At 33.5% G+C, this 23,130-nt stretch overlaps 3 protein-coding genes and 2 pseudogenes across 3 annotated transcripts; 3 read left to right on the top strand and 2 right to left on the bottom strand.

The window, feature by feature from the left end:
• Positions 1-630: 630 nt before the first annotated feature.
• LOC123885775 (acetylornithine aminotransferase, mitochondrial-like) lies at positions 631-3,881 on the bottom strand. The gene is made up of 4 exons (XM_045935093.1): positions 3,788-3,881; positions 2,753-3,245; positions 1,869-2,303; positions 631-1,356 (listed from the first exon to the last, which is right to left on the bottom strand). The coding sequence occupies exons 2-4, from the start codon at positions 3,194-3,196 to the stop codon at positions 817-819; spliced, it is 1,419 nt and encodes a 472-aa protein (XP_045791049.1). The 5' UTR covers positions 3,197-3,245; positions 3,788-3,881; the 3' UTR covers positions 631-816.
• Positions 3,882-4,643: 762 nt separating this feature from the next.
• LOC123885774 (phosphatidylinositol 4-phosphate 5-kinase 9-like) lies at positions 4,644-8,326 on the top strand. Its single transcript, XM_045935092.1, has 3 exons — positions 4,644-5,701; positions 6,685-6,946; positions 7,783-8,326. Exons 1-3 carry the CDS (start codon positions 4,851-4,853, stop codon positions 7,954-7,956), a joined length of 1,287 nt encoding a protein of 428 aa, XP_045791048.1. The 5' UTR covers positions 4,644-4,850; the 3' UTR covers positions 7,957-8,326.
• Positions 8,327-10,253: 1,927 nt separating this feature from the next.
• LOC123885763 lies at positions 10,254-13,133 on the top strand (annotated as a pseudogene).
• A 5,540-nt stretch (positions 13,134-18,673) lies between these two features.
• LOC123886954 lies at positions 18,674-19,596 on the top strand. The gene is made up of 4 exons (XM_045936217.1): positions 18,674-18,726; positions 18,828-18,905; positions 19,035-19,470; positions 19,555-19,596. Exons 1-4 carry the CDS (start codon positions 18,674-18,676, stop codon positions 19,594-19,596), a joined length of 609 nt encoding a protein of 202 aa, XP_045792173.1.
• Positions 19,597-19,937: 341 nt separating this feature from the next.
• On the bottom strand, positions 19,938-20,352 carry LOC123883123 (annotated as a pseudogene).
• Between the last annotated feature and the right edge of the window lie 2,778 nt (positions 20,353-23,130).

Below are 23,130 nucleotides of genomic sequence, written 5' to 3'. Positions count from 1 at the left end.
TAGTGTTGATGAAGAAGACTCGAAAAGTTTTTGGAAGTTTATAGCATTTATTTGTGTTATTTCCCTACTTTGCAATATTAATTCCACAGTGAATTTTTTTTATAATATCTTGTATACATGAATTAATGAGGTCAATGTAATTTTGGTATGGTGTTTGTTGATTGTAATCGTCTTAACTCTAAATTTGCTTTATTTTACTCAGATATGGTCAATACATATACACCCTTAATAGGTATCTAATGATTGGATCAAATGTACACAATTGTATCACAACATACAAAAAGAGAAAAATGCAGGACAAGTTTATACTGGGATGAGGTGGGGCGGGGATATTTGAACCCGATCAGATATGGGTTGGGGTTCTATTTTTTACCCCTTTCGAAGATTGGAATGGATACGGAGATACCTGAACTCCATCAAGTTTGAGGACGCAGAATGGAAAACACGTCGTCGCCCGGCCCTATTGCCAGGCCTAATGTCGAAAGTCAAGAGGAAAACTACACTAAATAAGTCATCATAGTAATATAATATGTCAAAAAAATAGAAATAGTAAATCTAATATAAGGCGTGTTATAGCAGCTATTAGAGGCTTTTGTGATTGAGAAAGACAAGCCTGTGAACAACTAAATCTACAAAAAGAAGAGAACTTAAATAAATTATACTGATAATGTCACAATAGAACACAAATTCATTGTTAAGATATGACCAAAACGCCACAGATAACTGTGACAAAGTGAATACACTATGATCTGCCATGCATTATTATTCAAGAAACAAGATACAGAAGTTGCTCAAGATACACTACAATATTCTTACCTAGTTTTGATTACTCTCATCAAGAGCTGGTAAATTTTGGCACAGAATTTCGGCAGCTTGTTCAAGCTCCTTCTCCGTTATGATCAACGGTGGAACAAGCCTGACGACATTTCCCTTCCCGGCAGTTAATACTAAAAGACCGGAATTTCGACACGCATCTACGAGCGGTGAAGCAGGTACATCTAAATCAATTCCTATAATTAGTCCAAGACTGCGGATTTCTTTCACGTGTCGGTTTCGACCAAGCTTCTGCTTAAGTAATTCTTTGAAGTAGAGTCCTTTGTTAGATACTGAAGACAGGAAATCAGGTTTTGATATTTTATCCAAAACAGCGAGAGCAGCATTACAAACAAGAGGATTTCCTGCAAAAGTGCTTCCGTGGTCTCCGTAGTTTATGGAAGAAGCAACTCTCTCTGTCACTAGTACTGCCCCAATAGGTAGGCCTCCAGCAAGAGGCTTCGCAAGTGTCATCATATCTGGGAAGACACCGTATGCCTCGTGAGCCCAAAGAAACCCTGATCGTCCTAAACCGCATTGAACCTACAGATTCACAAAAAGCATATGCTAGTTGAATTGACAGAATAATATTAACAAATTTCTGCAGATTTACTGGAAGGATATCATGAATCATGATACTAGACAATTTCATCCCTATGAAGAACGATCACATACACAAAATACGATACTGACACCGACACGCCAACACTAACAATAATTTGATAAACATGAAGTAATTGAACATAACTACTTGTGCCGGTATTGTATTGGTTGGACACTGAACACGCCATCAATCTAAAGTGTCGGAGCTACTTAGTTTCATCCTCACAATCGTTCAATGAACAATAATAATCAAATGAACTGAAAGTTGCAAAGATCAACCAACAAACCATTTCAAGTGATGATGTTATTATCCAGATATTGGACAATATTTTCTCATGCATCATACAGAGACAAAAATAATATTTAAAAGTGAAAACCGGATTTATTTATTTGCTAGTTACGTAAGCAAAATTTTCTGTTTGAAAAAATAAAAAATATTAGCTAGTGGATACCTCATCAAACACGAGAAGTGTCCCAGCTTCATCACAAGCATTACGAAGAGATTGTAGAAATTCTTTCGTAGCACTGTAAATTCCACCTTCTCCTTGGATAGGTTCAACAAAAACTGCAGCAATCTTTCCTTGCTTAATCAATTCTATAGAAGCCTGCACATTTCCATACTCTATAAAGTTTACTCCAGGCATAACAGGTTCGAAAGGTATTCTGTATTGCTCTTTACTCGTCAAAGCAAGTGCACCCAAGGTTCTACCATGGAAACAATTACTAAAAGCTATGAACTCTGTTGCTGGTAATTTTTCATTAGCTGTTGTGTGTCTCTGATACTTTCTTGCAAATTTAATAGCTGCCTCATTTGCTTCAGTTCCAGAATTTGCAAAAAATACACGATCCGCAAAAGAAGAAGCCACTAGACGCTTTGCAAGTTCTACCTGCATCAATGCCAAAATAATAGCTGACATACCAGATTAAGGGAACAGTATAATAGCACATAATATCATCACCATTCCAACCTCGAGTGATCCAACACAGATATTGAAAAATGAACGAATTCTCTAAAAAGCATTTATAAGGCTATGTTATGCAATGCATGTGTTGCACATATTAAAGAAATCCAAAACTATATAGAAGTATGGAAGTATGGATTATTCATTGTAAACAACTACACTTTTCATATAAGCTATAAGTTGTTATCATAAGCTATCCGTGAGAGCTTATGAAAATAAGCTTAAAACAGCTTAAAGACATTTCATAAATTGTATTCATAAGCTCTCTCAAACAGTCTCACAAGTACTTATGTTAGTAGATAAGCTCAAATAAGTTGATCCAAACAGACCCTAATAATAACTCAGGTACAAATAGAAAATTGATTGATGCCAACCTGAGGTATTGAGTAGAAAACATTGCTGGTATGAGTAAGAGTACTAGCTTGATCTACAACAGCTTTCAACCAATCGGCATCACCATGTCCTAGTGCATTGACAGCAATGCCGGCACTGAAATCTAAATATTCTCTCCCTTCAACATCATACACCTTACAACCTTTCCCTCTCTCGAGCACTACTGGTACTCTTGCATATGTCCCCACCAAAAACTTCCCTTCCATCTCAATCAGTTCCTTCGTCTTCTCTGATGCTATCTTCCCAGCTTTAGCTGCACTAACATCCACATTAAGACATGCAGTCACAACATCCCTCCGGAAATTAGTCCGAATAACTGATCTTCCTCTAACCAAATTGTTCTCTCTCTCCAAATTGAAAAATTGACTTAGTTTGTAAGGTGATTGAGAAATTGAATGGTTTAGACAAATCTGAACTGCACTCATTGTTGTTCAACAAATAGGATTGATTTGATTCTGCTCCTTTTCAATTATTCTAAAACAGAAAATCATGAACACAAAAATCAGCTTATAATCCAATTTAAGAGGATTGGTTTTGCCAACTAAGCTACCGAAGCATTCATATACTATGAAGAACGTATACTCCTCAAATTAGGCGTGTCCTAGTGTCAGACACGACCGACACGACAACGACACTTATGATTCCATTGAATTATGTCATTTTCTTAAAATATTATTGTCTGACGTGTCAGTGTCTATGTCGTGTCCGTGCTTCATTGGTCATATATGTTTAACAAAAATGGAAATTTGGTTCATGCAAAAACTAAAAACTAAAAAGGTAGAAAAAAGAGAAGAAAACAACATTGCATGTCAACAAGATGCTTCACAAAATGGAAAAAAAATATAAACTTTTGATAATTGAGAAACAGCAGAAAGAAACCAATTGCATCATATCATACTATTTGATTGCTCACCATCTTCCACTAATACTATTAACAATTCATTTACCCAAAAAAGAAAAGAAAAGAAAAAAGGATCACGACATTGAATAAGTGGAAGCAACATAAACAACAGTACCTTTGACGGTGAAATCCAATGTTGAAGTTCTGAAACCGGAACTAAAGTGTGTTCTTTGACCCCTAGACTGAGAGTGAGAGAGAAAGCAATTGTTGAATGCTCTGTTTGAATTGGAAAATAAATAAAGTGGGCGGAAAGTAAAATAGTAAATAAAAATGGTTAAATATTTTTTATGTCAAGTGACTATAAATTTAAATTTTAAGATTTTTTTTTTACACAAAAAAAAAACTTGTATTCAAATTTCGACCTTATATATAAAATACAATATTTCAACTATACTTTAGTCTCTAAATTTTAAGTTTTATATTTTAATCATATTATAGTACTATATTCTAAATGATTTTTTTTTATTTATAAAAATATCAATAGTTTATTAACTAATAATCCATTTGTCTAAGTGATACTTTAGAAATAAAATTTTGTTTTAAAATGTGATTTTCATTTTTCAATGCAATATTTTCCAGTTGCATCCCTAATTATTACTATATGCAACATTCCCAAGAAAATCAACTACTCCCTTCGATCCTTAATATAAGAGAGTTTGCTTTTTAGATTCATAAAATGTTTAATGTATGTGGTTTATTTTTTAGACCAAATATATCGATTATTCTATGAATCTAAAAAGTTATCCTTAGTTCAAGGCTTATGTCCTGTCCTCAAAATCAAATATAGTATAGCTGGTTGTCCCATAAACTAAGTAGAGTACAACAAAAATTATTCCGTAATTTATTTTTTAGCACATTAAGAAAGAACGCAAATGGAATATATAAAACTTACCAAAAGAAAAAAAGGATAATATAAAAGAAGTAGTACTAGTATTAATTATTCCTTTATTTTTTTTAAAAAAGTTTTAATTATTCCTTGTTAATCAAGAAAATAATGGGGTACCTTAATTAAAACGACGAGCAGGCGCCGCATTTCAAACACAAAACGCAACATAAACATCATCATATTCATTTCTATTCATTCATAAGTCATAACCAAACAAAAAGAGAAACAAACAGAAAGAGAAAGTTCAGAAGAAGAAAGTTAAAGTTGATAGATGAAGTAATTGATTGATGTAATGCATCAAAAGAAATCAGAAATTCAGATCGGAAAAGAAAGTACCGGAATCTCTTCCGATTTCAACCCTAAATTCAATTCCATTTCAATTCATCACAAACAACAAAATCACTCAAATCCACCAATTCATAATCATAATCCTAAAATCAACAAACTCAAACATTCCAAATCAAACTATTTCCCCCAATTTTCCAAACCTTCTTATTTACACACCATCTCCCTCGCCGCATTCCGCCGTCTCCGCCACCGTCTCCGTCTAATCCTCCTCTTATCACTCCCTTTCTTCTACTTTCTCCTCTCTCCTCCTACTCACTCCTTCATCTTCAACTTCCTCTCCGCCTTCGCTTTCTCCGCCGCACTTTTCTTCTCTCTCTCGCTCAAGTTCAAATTCAAGTTCAAATCAACTCCCTCGCTTCCTATAGTTTTGACAGTCCAGCGGTGGCAGAGGAGGAGGAGAGCAAGAAAAGAAGCCAGTACAGTGGTGGTTTTGGAAGTTAGAGTTTATTCGAACGGTGACGTATATGAAGGTGAAATGAAAGGAGGGAAATGTAATGGGAGTGGTGTTTATTACTATAATATGAGTGGAAGATATGAAGGTGATTGGATTGATGGTAAATATGATGGATTTGGTGTTGAGATTTGGTCAAAAGGAAGTAGATATAAGGGTATGTATAGAGATGGTTTCAGAAATGGTTTTGGTGTTTATAGATTTTATACTGCTGATGTTTATGCTGGTCAGTGGTTTAATGGTCAGTGTCATGGTTCTGGTATTCATACTTCTGATGATGGTGGTAGATTTGTTGGTCAGTTTAAGTGGGGTGTTAAACATGGTCTTGGTCACTATCATTTTAGGTATATAAATATCTCTATTCATTTTAGGTGTTAAGATATTTGCTTTTAGTTCATTACATTTATTTGTTGTGCTGTTTTCGTTGTTTCGGTTATTTTCTTTAGTTTCAGCTATGTTTGTTTGTTTGTTGACATGAGTAGTTTGCTCAGCAGCTTGGCCCTAATATTAGGTCAAATAGATTTTGGTTTTAAGGAATAGTGAAGCAGGAAAAGATAAGCATGAACTCGGGGAATCATACATGACACCGGCATAATAAATAAATACTCCCTCTGGCCTTAATTATAAGCAAATATTCACTTTTCAGATACATTAGTTATTCAATGAATCTGAAAAGTGAATATTTGCTTATAATTAAGACCGGAGGGAGTAGGTCATGTTAATCTGTCTCTCACCATTCTTTGGTTTGTAATTGGATTTATAGGTTTCTCCAATTCCTAGCAGACTGATGGGTTTTGACACCTTTATGGCTGATAAATTTTTTTTGATAAGAATATAGGCTGATAAATTCTGTGTATGCTTTTAATGAATTGTGGTGTTTAATCCTATTATGCATAATGCATTCTTCTGATTTTTCTCAAATATAGGTTGCCTCTCTTCTAAGGAATTGCAATTAGTGCATTAATTTTGAACTGATATATTAGTGGATTAACATCAACTGTGCGAAGAAATTAAAAAAAAAAGTTACTCCAATCATATGTTTTGATGGATACCTTGTTTGTTGACCATAAGCAACACTAATGCCACAGCCACCTATTCTGTTTTTTTTTTTTTTTATTGCAATTGTTTCAATGGGTATCATTCTGGGCGTGCTTTTAGTGAATAATGGTTCCTAATCCTATTATGCATAATGCATCCTTCTTATTTGTCTCAAATGTAGGATTCGTCTCTTCTGAGGAATTACCATTAGTGCATTATTGTTGAATTTAGGGCATTCATATAACTCTATTTTGTGGGAACTGACTATTTTCATTTTCCATATCTTTAGAAATGGAGATACATATGCCGGTGAATATTGCGCAGACAAGATGCATGGATTTGGGGTATATTGTTTTGCAAATGGTCATCGTTATGAAGGAACCTGGCATGAGGGGAAAAGACAAGGTCTTGGAATGTATGCATTTAGAAATGGAGAAACCCAATCTGGTCACTGGCAAAATGGAGTCCTTGATGTTCCAAGCACACAGAATGCCACATTTCCTGTTTCCCCTGTTGGTGTCAATCACTCCAGAGTACTTAATGTAGTGCAGGTACATACTTTGTTTATTTATAATATTTACCTCAATCTATTCTTAAATGTTCTTTCCCTAGCTAACACTAAAAGAAAAAAGATGAATGATTTTGAATATTTTCTCTTATGTGTCTGCACATTGGCCTAGAATAATCAGAATGATGTGTCAATCTTTTCTCTGTTTAACATTTGACTTGTTCAAAATTCTGATTGGTATCTGTTGTGTTTTAGTGTAACTTTTTACTGGGAAATTTGAAAATAATTCATATACTGGTTTCCATCTGTCTTAAGTTTCATGAGGTAGATATGTTCAAAGGTTGCTTGTTGTCACTGCATGTGAATCATTCTTTACTGAATCCATGAGGGGGGAAAAACATAACAATGCTATGCATCACGGAAAAATTGGCCAGGTTTTTGTTTGAATTCTGCTAGACTATGAGGATTTGTTTGCGAGTTGGGTTTTGAAGGGGGAGGGGGGAGGGCAAACTTTTCTTTTTGAAATTAAGGACACTATAAAATGTTTTTAAAAATGAATTATTAAGTGTGATTGAAGTATTAAGAAGTAAGGACACTTTTCTTTCAATTTTTTTTTAAAATTTCAAATAAAACCTAAGGTTCTTGTTTGAAACATAAAGGATATGAGTCACTTGATCATCCGATAATCAATAGGCATGCCATCTCATTCTGTCTAAATTCCTTGCTGTCAAATATTTTAGAAGGCTAGGACAGATACTTCGACAATAGTGTATTTGTATAAAAAAAGGAAAGACAAGACAAAAAACTGCAAACAGATAGATATTTTGCAGTATCATGATGAGCTTTGGTTATTAATTGAGTTTCTTTGTGAACAAACAGGAAGCTAGAAGAGCAGCTGAGAAAGCCTATGATGTAGCGAAGGTAGATGAAAGAGTTAATAGAGCAGTATCAGCAGCTAATAGAGCAGCAAATGCAGCTAGAGCAGCTGCTGCCAAGGCTGTGCAAAATGAAATCCATCTTAACAATGAAAGCATCCGAATTCCCATTTTATGACAGTATCAACTACAACTTTTTGTTTTAGTAGAGAAGCATGTTGAAGAGATTGGTAGCTAGCTATTCTGGACTAAACTGTCATCATCTCCATCGGTTGTTAGCTAAAAGCAAGCAGATTTATATCTATCTGCTGAGTCTTGTATAGAGGAAGAAAGGGTGATGACTAATGAGTGATGACGACGTTCATATGATAAACTATATGCATTTCTTTTCTTTTTAAATTTTGCCAACATTTTTGTAAATTTATGTAGCTGTATATGTCGGTATGCTGGTGAAACCTCAACCTAGCTACTGTTGTAAGATCGCATTGAAAAAATAACAAGAGAAAAACTATCATTCATAACATAAGATTTTAGTTCTATTTTCCCAATTTGATCTTTGCTTTATCTGACTTGGGAATGAAGTGTTTTATACTCTACCTATTATTAAGTTGTTGATTAGTCAGATACAACACTAAATATTGTATAATGGAATGTTTTGAGAGTGTTTATTTTATTTTTTGAATAATTTTTGCTCGGTTTAATGGTTGGAAGCATGTTCTCAATTGTTGAACAGCTCATAGTTCAATTTTCAAACATTTGGTAGTCAAACATTTAGTCATGTAATAAAACTGAATTGACAAACAAAAGTTTGAATCTCGGTTAGGAAACTATCTACGTTTAGTGTTCAATGCTTCTCGTATAAGATAGTTTTCCTAACCGAAATTCTTTAAGATTTTGTATGTTCCTCACAAAGCTATCCATATTTGGTGTTGGCCTCACAAAGCTTGAAGATAAATTAATAGTAGGCTTAATTAGTTTTTTGGTCTTTAAAGATATTTTATGTTTCACAATGGTCCCTTAAAGAAAAAAAAAGGTCAGGATTGATCTCTTAAAGACACATTCGTTTCTCAATTGGTCATTTCCGTCAATTTTTTACAAAAAACGTTAGTTTTAGCAGACTGAATTGTGGATGTCATTAAGTGTAAGTGGTCCACCAAAAACCTTATTAATTTTTAAAATTTTAACCATTAGAATTTTTTGTTATATTTGGAGTTAAAATTTAACGGAGAGGACCAATATGGCAAAAGGGACCGATCCGGGCCTTTTTTTCTTTAAGGGACCAATCCAGACCTTTTTTTCTTTAAGGGACCATTGTAAAACCTAAAATATCTTTAAGGATCAATAGACTAATTAAGTTTTAATAGCATATGAACCGGTAGAATCATGATTGAATGCCTTGTGTCAAAAACTATAGTACAAAACTAGGTGTATTCTTTTTTTGAGAAATTTTATTTAGTAATTGATGTCACACCTTTTAGTTCTTATGCTTGGTCGTATATTACCAAAGTGTCTATCGTGTAAGCAATTTGGCATTGAAAATGCCACTATTGCTGACCCATTGCTTATCACAGAGCTCATAACTGAAAGATAATTGCTGACCTGTTGATTATGTTAACTATTTTTCTGACAAATATTATATTAAATATTATAATATTATATATTAAAACCTTAATAAATAAAATATAATAATGATAATCACATAATATTGTTAATAACCATTAGAGGTGAGGGGAGATAAGGTGACACAATTTGTGGAATATTTCCATTAGCATTAAAAAAAAACTATAGTATTGTTGTCTCCGTGAATATAATTTAGTTGGCAGAGATATTGCATGTGATATGTAGAGATTAGGGTTCGAATTTAGGCACTATCACTTATCGTATTGTTATTACACAATTTTAATATTACTCCACTCTTTATCTCATCCACCCCGGCCACTAAGCCATCTTTATAACTTCCTTCATTATATAAATTTTCAACAGGGCAAAACATTCACTTTGATATCTAATAGATATAGATTTATGTGTATGTATTTTCGTGAGCATAACAAAGTTTCTAGGACTGATAGTTTGAACGTGAAATTCTCCACTTACCCTCTTGGTACAAAAATTCAAACAAGTTGAATTTGGACATGAATCATTTGGTAACTTTTTCAACTGAATTATTTTCATGTACCAAAAAGATTTCATTCATTGTATTAAAAACTAACTAATTGATTAAACTTAATTATATAGTTTCTTTTTTTAAAGTAATTAATTTATTTTTGGTCAAAAAGTAATTACTTTTAACTAATTAAAAGTAAGAATACATTGTACCAAAAATAAATAAATTAAGAATACATTAAACATCATAACCTTTATATATTCTTATGACTAAAAAACAAAGTGAGGCAGCAGAAATTGGAAGAGGCAAATTTTATTTTGGACAACAATATTTCTTTGAAGAGGTTAGTGTGAAGTGTTGAGATGAGCATAATGGAAATTGTTGAGATAAGCACAATAAAGGTTATTTTGGGAGCAATTTTAGTAGTTTTGGCTCATATTTTGAATATTTTAGTGTTAAGACCTAAATCACTTAGAGCAAAGCTTCAAAGGCAAGGCATTGATGGGCCTTCACCTCACTTTTACTTTGGTAACATCCCAGAAATGAAGTCCCTTTTACTCCAAACTCAATTAACATCAACAACTCAAACATCATCAATTTCTCATAATTGGCTTTCCACTCTCTTCCCTCACATTCTTGAGTGGAAAAATAAATATGGTCAACTACTTTATCCTTTCTCATATAGTATTTTATTTATATCAAATATTGAGCGAGTTTATTTCAAGTTATCTTTATATTTATTTTCTATATATATATATGAAAGAAAATTCGGTTGGATTTAGATAACCCATATTATATACCCAACATGTTTTCCACGGAGTTCCTACTAGTATATATAGCTATATGCATACTATATACTAGTTTTTATTTTTTATTTTATAGAGCTACTCGTGTTCCAACATATCAAATCTCATTTCAGACTTTTTATGATTTACGAGTTAACTCTATATATCAAATTTCATATAACTCTACTTTATTGCCAAATACCAAATTGAAAATGTTGATATTGTTACTAAAATCAGAAAAATTATAATCTGAATCTTAATTTATACATGCAGGTCCCATATACTTGTTTTCTTCAGGGAGTATACAATGGTTAATGGTATCAGATAAAGATATGGTAAAAGAAATTGTTTTGAACACTTCTTTAATTCTAGGGAAGCCTTCTTTTTTAGCCAAAGATATTAGGCCACTAGTTGGACAAGGTATATTGTCATCAAGTGGCCAATTTTGGGCTCATCAAAGGAAGATAATTTCTCCTGAATTGTACCAAGATAAAATGAAGGTAAGTGTATAATACTTCATATGATATTCTGTTCTAGAGAAATTAAATATATATTGCATAAAAAATAAATAAAAATGTTGTCGTAACCAACAATAAACTGGTTTAAGTAGTAAAAGTATAGGATTCTTTAAGTAAATAGTAAAGAGTGGAAAACTGACATTGTGTGTTCCACAAATTTCCTGAAGAAGATTAGTCACCACTAACAGTGGTGGAAATTTCGTATCTATTACTTGTAAATTATTGATTAATGTTGATTTTGAATAGCAATCTAGTAATTTTTTTATTTTTAAAATCATGTGTTGAAGGCAAAGGTGAATATGATAGTTGAGTCAACAAATGTAATGCTAAGATCATGGATGAGCAAATTGGAAAAAGATGGAGAAGTTTTAGAGATAAATGTTGATGAAGACTTGCGAAACTTATCAGCTGATATAATTGCAAGAGCTTGTTTTGGGAGCAATTATGTTGAAGGAAGAGAAATATTCACAAAGCTTAGAGAACTTCAAAGTCTCCTTTGCAAGATAATGCCTGGAATTCCAGGTTATAGGTACGAATCATATGACGCATCATGTGTTGCCAGTGTAAAATTATTTTACACATGTATCCAATAATGTGTTGCCACATTATTTAATGAATATGACACATCATGTGTTTTAAAGCACATTACATGACATGTCAATATATTATTGGATGCATGTGTAAAATAGTTTTACACTAACAGTATATAAATTAAATTTTTGTTGTGCCTATTGTTATTGATGATATATACTAATGTGCAAAATGGATCATAATTTGTTTTAGATACTTGCCAAACAAAAGCAATAGACAAATGTGGAGATTAGAGAAAGAGATAAACTCAAAGATATCAAATCTCATAAAACAACGCCAAAATTATGCTAATGATGAGCAAGATCTCTTGCAAATGATACTTGATAGTGCAAAGAAATGTGAGAGTAGTGGTGATAGTTTCTTACCAAATTCCAACTCACGAGACAGATTCATGATAGATAATTGCAAAAATATATTCTTTGCTGGTCATGAACCAACTGCAATTACATTATCATGGTGCTTAATGTTGTTAGCTATGCATCAAGATTGGCAAGATCGTGTTCGTGCTGAGTTGCTTCAAATTTGTGGAAATGATAGTAATCTTGATGCAAGTGTACTTAAAAACATGAAAACGGTATGTTTAATTACACAATCATATGTTTCAATACATGTTATCTTGAGAAAAAAGAATACGCATGTAAAATAATTTTACACTGTCACACACACCACTTCACCTCACTTTCTTGAGACATGACATATTGATAGTTTTTTATTGGACAATCGCGCGTAAAACTATTTTACACTGTCAGTGTGTCTCCATTAAACTCTATTATCTTTTGGTTTAATTAGTAATTAGATATAGTATTAAAATGTGTACTTGCAGATAACCATGGTGATTCAAGAGACATTGAGGCTTTATCCACCATCATCATCGATTAATAGATGTGCTTTAAAAGACATTAATTTCAAAGGTATCTTAGTTCCAAAAGGAATGAATATTCAAATTCCAATGACAATATTGCATCAAGACCCAATGCTTTGGGGGGATGATGCACATAAATTCAATCCACAAAGATTTGCAAATGGATTGCATGGAGCATGCAAGATTCCACAAGTTTATATGCCATTTGGAATGGGACCTCGTGTGTGTTTAGGACAACATTTAGCCATGATTGAATTGAAGATTATTTTGTCTCTCATTTTGTTCAACTTTCAATTCTGTCTATCATCAAGTTATTGCCATTCACCTTCCTTCCACATGCTTATAGAACCTGCTCATGGAGTTCTTCTTCACATGACTAGAATATAAAAACCACTATGTAAAATTAAAGGATTTTCTCTTCTTTTTTTTTTTATTTTTTTATTTTGGTGTTCAATTTTCATTGTTCGATTAAGTGTTATGGTTGTAAAATAATTATTAGTGTCATTTTAATCTATCTATTATTATATTATTTGAGAGCTTTTTCTCAAAGTCTCATGTACACATGGCAATCTCACAATCATTCTCATCTCACATTGTATGTATAATTTCTTCTGCTTATAAACTTTTTATAATTTCATAATTTTTCTCATTCTAATTATTTTGTCTGTTGGTTGTAATATATTGGTGCCAATTCTCTAATGAAATATATGTAGATTCTAATTTTGTTATGTGTAGCTACCGACAAAAGCAAATTGTTCCAAGTCTGTGACATTGGTGTGTGAAGTGTGAACTTTGATCATTCTCTTCTCTAATTGAATGTGATTTTTCAAACTTTTAATTTTCGTTAATTAGTTAATTTTGGTTGTTATTTTCTCTCAAAACATGAATGTGATTTTTCTAATCCTCTTTGATGTTTTCAAGATTTTATTGTCAGTTTCAAGATTCATAAACAATCGATTTTGTTGTAATTATATTTGAATTAATTAGAAATTCAAGACTCGTCATAACTTCATATTTGTACTCCTCGCATATACAAATTTTTCTGCATAATTATACAAAAGTCATACTTCAAAGTCCTTTTCCTTGAAGGTGGCCATCAAGAAAACCCGAACACATCGATGATTGATCTATTAAGCTTCTCAAACTAGTCATCATAATAACCAAAGATGATCATGATGACCATGATGATCACCAAGACTCATATGAGAAACCAGAATTGGACCTTTCTGTTGAGAAGCTGAATCTTGTACCAAAGAAGAAGAAGTTGCTTGTTATGAACCTTAATGGCTTTCTACTTCACAAAGTTTATGTTCATGATAAGGAAGCACTTCCCAAATATCGAACCGATCATTACAGATCTTATAACTTTCTCAGTAAGTAATCTTTATTCTTTATTTCAACTCAAACATATTATACATTTCTGATATTTGAGGATTTCTTTTTATCATATACTTAATGATGTTGTTTATATTGTAAATTGTGATTTAGTTTTTAAGAGGCCATTTAGTGAAGAGTTTATGAAATTCTGCTTAGAGAGATTTGAAGTTGGGATTTGGTCTTCTGCACAAGTGTTAGTGTTACATTGTTTGTTACTATTAGTTACCCTTTTATTATAAAGCAATTGATACAGGAAAAAATATTGATGGGATTATAGTGGTTTGGTTTCCATAGGATTCAACTAGACTATTTTTTAGGCCTGCAAGTCAAACACTGAGCCTCCGGTGCACTGCTAATTAACCAGTCCAAATACATCTCTGATTTACTATGCAAGGCCAAAATGGAAGACTCTAAAGGCATAGGATCTCCAATGGTAAGCAGTTGTCGCCTCAGTCAGTTTGTTACCGACACTATGTCTGATGCTACATTGTATAGATCCATCGTCGATGCACTCCAATATGCTACCTTGACCAGGCCAGACATTGCCTTCAGTGTTAACAAAGTAGCACAGTTTATGGCCAATCTTCTAGAGTCTCATTGGAAAGCTGTCAAACGCATATTACGGTACCTCAAGGGGTCGCTTCACCATGGTTTACTTCTTCAACCTGCTGTAGCCGGGTATCCTCTATCCCTCCGTGCCTACAGTGATGCCGACTGGGCCACCGACCAAGATGACAGGCATTCAGTCTCTGGTTCGTGCATATATCTTGGCCCCAACCTTGTATCTTGGAGCTCCAAAAAGCAACCTCTAGTGGCTCGCTCCAGCACAGAGGCAGAATATCGCAGTATGGAACATACAACAGCTGAACAGGCTTGGATACAATCTCTATTAACTGAACTCAAGGTGCCCTTCCATGTTCCCACTACGACAATCTCAGCACTGTTGCCCTTGCTCACAATCCCATCCTGCACTCTCGCACAAAGCACATGGAATTGGACATAGATTTTGTTCGAGACAAAGTTATCTCCAAACAGTTGATAGTTCAACATGTTCCAGCTGCAGAGCAACTGGCAGATCCACTTACAAAACCTCTGTCACCCTGTAATTTTGCTTCTATTAGGCACAAACTCAAGCTGTTTTCTAATCCAAACCCACCTTAAGTTTGTAGGGGGGATATTAGAGTATATGTATAAGCTTTGTAATACACATACACTAGAGAATATTATACTGTGAAGCAAGCTCACTATAAGGAGATGTAATGAATGCATCTTTAACAGAAATGAAAATCAAGTTTCAGAGAGAAAGATGAAACTCTCTGCAACCTCTTCATTACATCATCTATCTCAATGATTCTCTAACAGTGAGAACTTATGTTCTAGAGAAACGTTTTGTCCTGTTAATGTTTTAGCTAGCTACTTTTTTTTTTTCTTGCAAAAACTCAAGGTTGCATTGTACTATGAATGATATTGTAGTCAGTTAGATTCTTTCAAATCATGTTTTGAAAATGATTTGGACACTTGATTTTTCTTCAATAATTTCAATAGTATAATGTGTGTATTTGATGTAAGTTTAATTATAGTAGTATGAAAAGAATGTGTAGGCTTGGGGATATTATGAACAAAAGGTAAGTAGAATGGAAGGATAATGATGTCCACCGGCTTTGAACATCTATTGACTTTGTATTGCCAAAAGATTTTGAAAGAAATAAGTTATAACATATGAATCACGGACTTCGACACGGACACCTGACACGGACACAAACACATTGACACTGCTAATATAAAAACATAGGACACCGACACCACTATATATGTATAAAAGAAAACTTTCAAAAATCTACAAATTCACTCAAAAACTCCATTACTACAATTTCAAAAATCTTTAATTTCGAAACTTGCATTTCCTCCGAGTTTCCTCTACTTTTTCCATTTAATCATCATCCATACACCATAAAAAAACTTCTTTATGCATTTGTCATCAACTGTAACACATCCAGTACCATCTCCCAATTCCCATTTTTTGTCACTTTTGACTTGAATTGGGTAGAACAATTCAGAAGGTTTCAAGGTAAAGTGGCTATACCATTACGTTCCTGACTTCCTGGGGACTCAAGGAAGCTAAAGGTATCATTTTCTCATCTCGAAACATCATTTGAAGGAGCATTGAACATTCTCCAATTCGTAAGCTTCTTGAAATTTCGAACTCACTCATTTGAGCATCATTTTAATTCATTATTGTTTCATTCATGTTTTTTTCGATGTGAGGAATAAAAGCCCTATGCTCATGAGTTCTGATTGTTCTTAAATAATATTTAATTTGTGTTTGAGCTTTTTAGGGTTCTTAATATAAACTGAAAATTAGAATTTTTGAGTAAGAATTAATAAACGTTAAGTATATATTCATAATCCTTATGAAATTATGAGTAAGATGGTGTATTCACATGTCCCATTTGGTGAGAAAATGAGAAAACACGTTTTTTGAGCCATGGAGTTGTTTCTGCGTTTGGCCGAAGGAACAAGAAGACCTCTTCGCGCGTTTTTTATTTTTTGAAACATTTTAAATGTCAGTTTTAGTACTTATATATGAATGGCGCATGCATGTTTGTTCATAAAAGCTTTTTTTTTTCCTTTTATTTTTATAAATATAAATATTATTAAAAACATCCAAAAATCACCGCGTTTAAAATAGTTTATAGAAAAAATAACTTATAAAGATACAATTTTTGTTAATGAAATTTTATGAATTAACATAAAAATTTATTTATTTTTATAAGCTCAAAAATAAATTAAATACAAACATATCCTAATAAATGTCATCTCATTATATACTACATATGTCCCTAATTATAAAACTCCATCGAGAAATTGCGGAGATTAAGAAAGTGATACTTTGTGATTCTTTGTGCAATGCTTGAAGCTGTGCACACTTCACCTTTATTGAACCATGATACTTCAACTTCAATGAATCCTAGATCTCCTTTGAGGTTTCCTTTGGACATAATTGTTTCTAAAATTGAACGATTTATTGACTGGAACAAATAATTCTTTATCTTCATATCTGTAATCTTGCTTTCATGAGCCACACGAGTTTGTTCTGCTGTTGCATTGGGCGGAGCAATTGTCACACCATCCTTGATCAAGTTCTAGTATTCATTTGATCGGAACAAATTCTCCATTAACATTGCCCAATGATCGTAGAAACCTTCGAACTTTGGAATTATAGGTTTGAGAAAAGTTGAATTTCTGCCATTGTTGATCAATTAAGAACAGGGATAACAGCGCCTGAATCACCAGAGAAAGCACGTGGAAAGTTTTCGTCGGCGTTTGAACGAAGCAAGAAAGAAAGAAAACGACGATTACAGTGGTTTCAACCGTTATAACGAACTTTGGGAATGGTTTTGCGAAACCGGGCTGGGTCCTGGATCTTGGGCAAAAAACTGATACCACTTGTAATGGTATGGTAAAATGATCATTCACATTGATATTACACACATTACATCCTTATATAGGCAAGAATGAGCCTAAGTACACATACAAACAATTGAGCTTTACACAACAAAAGGCCCAAACACACAACAGTGGGGAGATGAAAAAAAGATTTTAAAAAATTTATATGAACAAGAACATTTTTAATATTATATGAACAATAGATTTTTTATGTAAATGGATATTTTTAGGGTGAGTAATTTTTTTATTATATTTCTAAAACAGTAAATCATTATTTGGCACCACTAGCTAGCATTAGATGATGGGTTGTCAGTCTCGACTATTTGGAGGCCCGACTACAATATAATTTTTTAAGTCCCAAAAAATGAGACTCGACTGCATAGCACATCTTGTACATGTCAATGGCCGCCCTTGACTATACCTGAATAAATGTCATCTCAATATACTTTTTTTCTTAATACACCCCTTCCCACCCCCTCTTACTTATTAACTCATATTTAGATAATTTCACATATGATGTGATACTTTTTAACACACCCTCCTCAACACTATTATTTAAATTACTATTTTAGATGAAATTATTTTTAAAAATTAAATAAGGATTAATAACATAAACATAGTCATCTCATCAATGTAACTAACATAATATTCATATTATAATTAATAATATTAAAATAATTTTTACCTACTTAAAAAATCTCCATTCTAGTATTTTTTTTAAAGCAAACTCATCAATCAAGTCTTTTTTTTTTTTCATAATAATCAAGTCTTCATATTGATGGTATTATTTTTGGTTCACTTTATATTTTTTTCTTAAGCTTAGGCACTTTATATTGAACCTTTCAAACTGTTTTTTAACAAAGACACTAGAATTTTTTTTTTTGCCCTTTTTATTTTATTTTTTAAAAATTAACCTTTTCATATTTTTTGTAGAGTCCTACTAGAATATAATCTTTTTTATTTACATTGCCTCTTATAAGATGATGAGGAATAATTCTGTTAGCACATTTTCTCTTCTCATTTCCTTCATTTAAGGATCACATATGCCATGTGTGCCTGCCTTGAATTCTTCAATTTTGGTAATTTGAGGACACATACTCCAATTTTGGTGAATCCTTGTTAATATAAGACTTGTTAATACTAATAGTACCATTTTATAATTATTATTATAGTAGTATATTTTAATGTTCTGAAAGCTCTGTCCCACTATAATGGTAGAAGCTAAGTCCTCTAATCCAAAGTCCTCTAATCCAATCAATCAAAGGTATTTTACATCTTTAATTCATTTAATTTACCCTCACTTATGCTACTTTATTTTGTGTTGTTTTTATTATGTATCTCATGGTTATAACTCATTTGTTGTAGCAATGGTGAAAAAAGGATGGAAGATAAAGTGATTATGATTGAAAAACCTAATACCTCTCATCCAATTAAACCAAAAAGGTACTCAACAATTTACCCTCTGCAATTCTACAATTCTTTTGAGCTTTTAATTTCTTTAACCACTTTTTTTAAATAGTTCGGTGGCTAGAATTTCGTTAATATTCTCTTAATTATAATTATGTATCGAAGCGACAAAGACAGGATCGGGGAAGTAGGCTTGCTCTCAATGGTTTTATGTGTGACAGTGATTATGTTCCCTACAGTAAAGGCAACATCAGTTGTTGATGAAGAACATTACCCCGGCTTGACAGTTTTGCTCTTCGTTTATGTTTTATTTTTTCAATTAGCGATAGGTGGTTCTACATTAAACCACCCTGTTAACAATAGCATCTTTTATGTCTTATACATGCTGTTGTTTACGAGTGTGGTATCGGTTATAGCATCGGGCCTTGTTTCGAAGACGGCTGCTATCATCATTTTGATCTTATGGGTGCATATGATCGGTTTCACGGTGGACCATAACTGGCAAGTGATTAGTAGTGTTGATGAAGAAGACTCGAAAAGATTTTGGAAATTTATAGCATTTATTTGTGTCATTTCCCTACTTTGCAGTATAAATTCCACAGTGAATTTTTTTTATAATATCTTGTATACATGAATTAATGAGGTCATGTAACTTTGTTATGGTGTTTGTTGATTGTTTTTTTAGGTAATCTTTAAAGTTTGTTACAAGTTAGTTGTGGGTACCTAAAAAATAAACATTCCCACCCATGTTTATTTATTTTAATTTTAAGTTGAGCCTTAAATAAATCATTTCATTTATTGTTTGGTTTTAAAAAAAAAATCAAATTATTGAAACGACGTAATTTTGAACATAAAAGAGTACAACAATAACAATACAAGTTTATACCGGATGAGGCGGGGCGGGGATATTTGAACCCCATCAAATATGGGGTGGGGTTCTATTTTTTACCCCTTTCGAAGATTGGAAACGGATACGGAGAAACCCGAACTCCATCAAGTTCGAGGACGCAGAATGGAAAACACGTCGTCGCCCACCCTATTGCCAGGCCTAACGGAGCTTGGTAAATTTTAGCACAGAATTTCAGCAGCTTGTTCAAGCTCCTTCTCCGTTATGATCAACGGTGGAACAAGCCTGACGATGTTTCCCTTCCCGGCGGTTAATACTAAAAGGCCAGAATTTCGACACGCATCTACGAGCGGTGAAGCAGGTACATCTAAATCAATTCCTATAATTAGTCCAAGACCGCGGATTTCTTTCACGTGTCGGTTGCTACCTAGCTTCTTCTTAAGTAATTCTTTGAAGTAGAGTCCCTTGTTAGATACCACAGACATGAAAGCTGGTTTTGATAGCAACATTACAAACAAGAGGATTTCCAGCAAAAGTGCTTCCGTGGTCGCCGTAGTTTATGGAAGAAGCAACTCTCTCTGTCACTAGTACTGCCCCAATAGGTAGGCCTCCGGCAAGAGGCTTCGCAAGGGTCATCATGTCTGGAAAGACACCGTATGCCTCGTGAGCCCAAAGAAACCCTGATCGTCCTAAACCGCATTGAACCTACAGAATCACAAAAAACGTATGCTAGTTGAATTGATAGAATAATATTAACAACCAAAAGGAATAACTAAATACAAAGTTATAAATAAACACGCTTCAAAAAATGACTGCTGCAATTTGTCACGAATCATGATACTAGACAATATATTTCATCCCTGCGAAGAACGAGCACATACACTAAATACGATACCAACACCGACACATCAACACTAATAATATTTTGAAAAAGATGAAGTAATTGAATGTAACTAATTGTGCCAATATCGTATTGGTTGGACACTAAACACGCCCTCAATCTAAAGTGTCGGAGCTACACAGTTTCATCCTCACAATTGTTCAATGAACAATAATAATCAAATGAACTGAAAGTTACAAGTGATGATGTTATCCAGATATTGGACAATCTTTTCTCATCCATCATACCGAGACTAAAAGAATATTTAAAATGAAAACCGGATTTATTTATTTGCAAGTTACGTAAGCAAAATTTTATGTTTGAAAAAATCACAAATATTTGCTCGTGGATACCTAGCTCATCAAACACGAGAAGTGTCCCAGCTTCATCAGAAGCATTACAAAGAGACCGTAGAAATTCTTTCGTAGCACTGTAAATTACACCTTCTCCTTGGATAGGTTCAATAAAAACTGCAGCAATCTTTCCTTGCAGAGATCGAATTTATTCTTACCGCGAAGGGCACGTTTCATAGATCGCGCCCAAGCTTGATAATTGGAGTGATTAAGAACCAGTTTCACAGAGATTGACGAAGGACCATCCGAAGCATGAACGTAATAAAGGACAAATGTGTAAAATAACACAATGATGATAATTAATTTGTGTAATAAGTAACGTCTTGATAATTCATTTGGTTAGCAATAGTTTGAATCTCAGCGTGATTTTAGTTACACTTTAAATACCTTGATGGACATTTGTAAAATGACCATCAATGTGACTTGAATGCATAATATGATATAGTTAAAATACACTATAAAACTATAGTAAAATGATCATCAATGTTATACCAAAAAAAAAAATGATCATCAATATCACTTACTGATCTTACCTGATAAAAAAGGACGACTGCGCCGGCGTTAATCCGTTGATGCCCTCGGTGAAACAGAGGGGATTTTGTACCTGCAGACACTCCGACGCTCAAGTCAGTTTATGTTGCATAGGTGCGGGTACGGTACCGGTATCCGGTATACTGGTACCGGTATGTGGTACAACATTTTTAAAAAAACTAAGGTAGGGTACACTCGTATAATTTTTTTTAATATAGTTATATAGTTAAAATAATAAAATTATATTCCTAAAACAAATAATTAAACATAAAAAATAGGAAACTTTAAAAGTAGTTATATTGTGGTTTACACGTTTAGGAAATTAGGAGACTGAATCGATTCTAATTTTAAATTAAAGTGAATCTTTATTAAAAAAAATAAACATATAAAAAATGAATAGGATTGGAAAGTGTTGCAAAAAAAAAGAAAAATGAGAATAGTTTTTGATGAAATATGTACCACATGTGTACCTGAGAGTACCACGCGCGTACCCCGGAAGTACCACACGTGTACCCGCATGGAAAATCAAAAAAAAAAACTCGATACTTTGAGGGTACGTACCATAAGAGTACCATACGCGTACCGGTACTCGGTACCGGTACTCTGTCTAAAACGGAGTAGCCGTGCAACATAGGTTCTCATCAGTAACCAGTCCCATGAAGCACATGTATGTCAAACAGTTTTCCAACACCATAAGTATGACACTCGTTAGACTTGTATCAGACAGGAATTCTATTGAAACTATTTATTAGACTTGGCTGACACTAAAATAAGCCTTGGCAATTGGCATGCACTCGATAATGATATCATTTTGTTTTAGAATAAAATTCAGAAAAATCAACTTAAAACATTAAAGGAAGTTAAAACCCAAAGAAAGGTCGCCCTCTAGTATGCTACATTAAAAGAATGCCACTGTTTCATCTGTTAATTCTTGTATCCCACACTGGCATGTGTGTATTTATAAAAGTTAACATTTGACAGCAGAATCATACATGCATGGTCAAGAAGATTAACTCCTTGACAATCTCAACTAATACAACTTGTACATACTGCATACTTTTATGTGTGCATGTGTCGGTATCCACGAATACAGTGCAACAAGCAGGAAATCATTTTGTGTTGAACTTCATGCTGGATGAGAAGATCCTTAGCTACAACCTTCTCTCGTACAAAGTGGATGTCAAGATCAAGGTGCTTAGTACGCGCATGTAACACAGGATTGTGAGCGATGAGAACAGCACTAACATTGTGACATAGGAGAACTGGAATGTGAATGGGAATCTTGAGGTCCAGAAGAAAAGATTGGATCCACATGAGCTCAAGGTAGTGTGAGCTAGTCCACGATACTCAGCTTCTGCACTAGAGCGAGCAACCAATATTTATTTCTTAGCACTCCAAGAGACGAGATTTGGGCCAAAAAATACACAAGACCCAATGGTAGAATGCCTATCATCCATGTCACTGACCCAGTCAGAATCACTATTGGCCCGGATGGGGAACTTGCTTACTGCAGTAGAAGGTTGAAGCAGCAAACCATGATGGCAGGTATGAAGTAAATATCTGAGGATAAAATCAGTGAAATCAGTGAAATCTTAATTAAACTCTTAACTAAACTCGTACGAGTTTAATTTTGGATTATAAAAACGATTC

Source organism: Trifolium pratense, linkage group LG5, assembly GCF_020283565.1.
Source record: "Trifolium pratense cultivar HEN17-A07 linkage group LG5, ARS_RC_1.1, whole genome shotgun sequence".
NCBI lineage: Eukaryota > Viridiplantae > Streptophyta > Magnoliopsida > Fabales > Fabaceae > Trifolium > Trifolium pratense.
This window is presented reverse-complemented; position numbering and strand designations above follow the sequence as displayed.

Excerpts from the sequence above, each read along its gene's own strand:
- LOC123885775 (XM_045935093.1), bottom strand. The coding sequence starts at position 3,196 with ATGAGTGCAGTTCAGATTTGTCTAAACCATTCAATTTCTCAATCACCT. Across the intron at positions 2,304-2,752 it reads TTTTCTACTCAATACCTCAG|GTAGAACTTGCAAAGCGTCT; the intron begins GTTGGCATCAAT and ends GCATTGATGCAG. Across the intron at positions 1,357-1,868 it reads CACTTCTCGTGTTTGATGAG|GTTCAATGCGGTTTAGGACG; the intron begins GTATCCACTAGC and ends GTGAATCTGTAG.
- LOC123885774 (XM_045935092.1), top strand. The coding sequence starts at position 4,851 with ATGCATCAAAAGAAATCAGAAATTCAGATCGGAAAAGAAAGTACCGGA. Across the intron at positions 5,702-6,684 it reads CTTGGTCACTATCATTTTAG|AAATGGAGATACATATGCCG; the intron begins GTATATAAATAT and ends CCATATCTTTAG. Across the intron at positions 6,947-7,782 it reads GAGTACTTAATGTAGTGCAG|GAAGCTAGAAGAGCAGCTGA; the intron begins GTACATACTTTG and ends GTGAACAAACAG.
- LOC123886954 (XM_045936217.1), top strand. The coding sequence starts at position 18,674 with ATGGTAGAAGCTAAGTCCTCTAATCCAAAGTCCTCTAATCCAATCAAT. Across the intron at positions 18,906-19,034 it reads CATCCAATTAAACCAAAAAG|CGACAAAGACAGGATCGGGG; the intron begins GTACTCAACAAT and ends TATGTATCGAAG. Across the intron at positions 19,471-19,554 it reads TTTGCAGTATAAATTCCACA|GTAATCTTTAAAGTTTGTTA; the intron begins GTGAATTTTTTT and ends TTGTTTTTTTAG.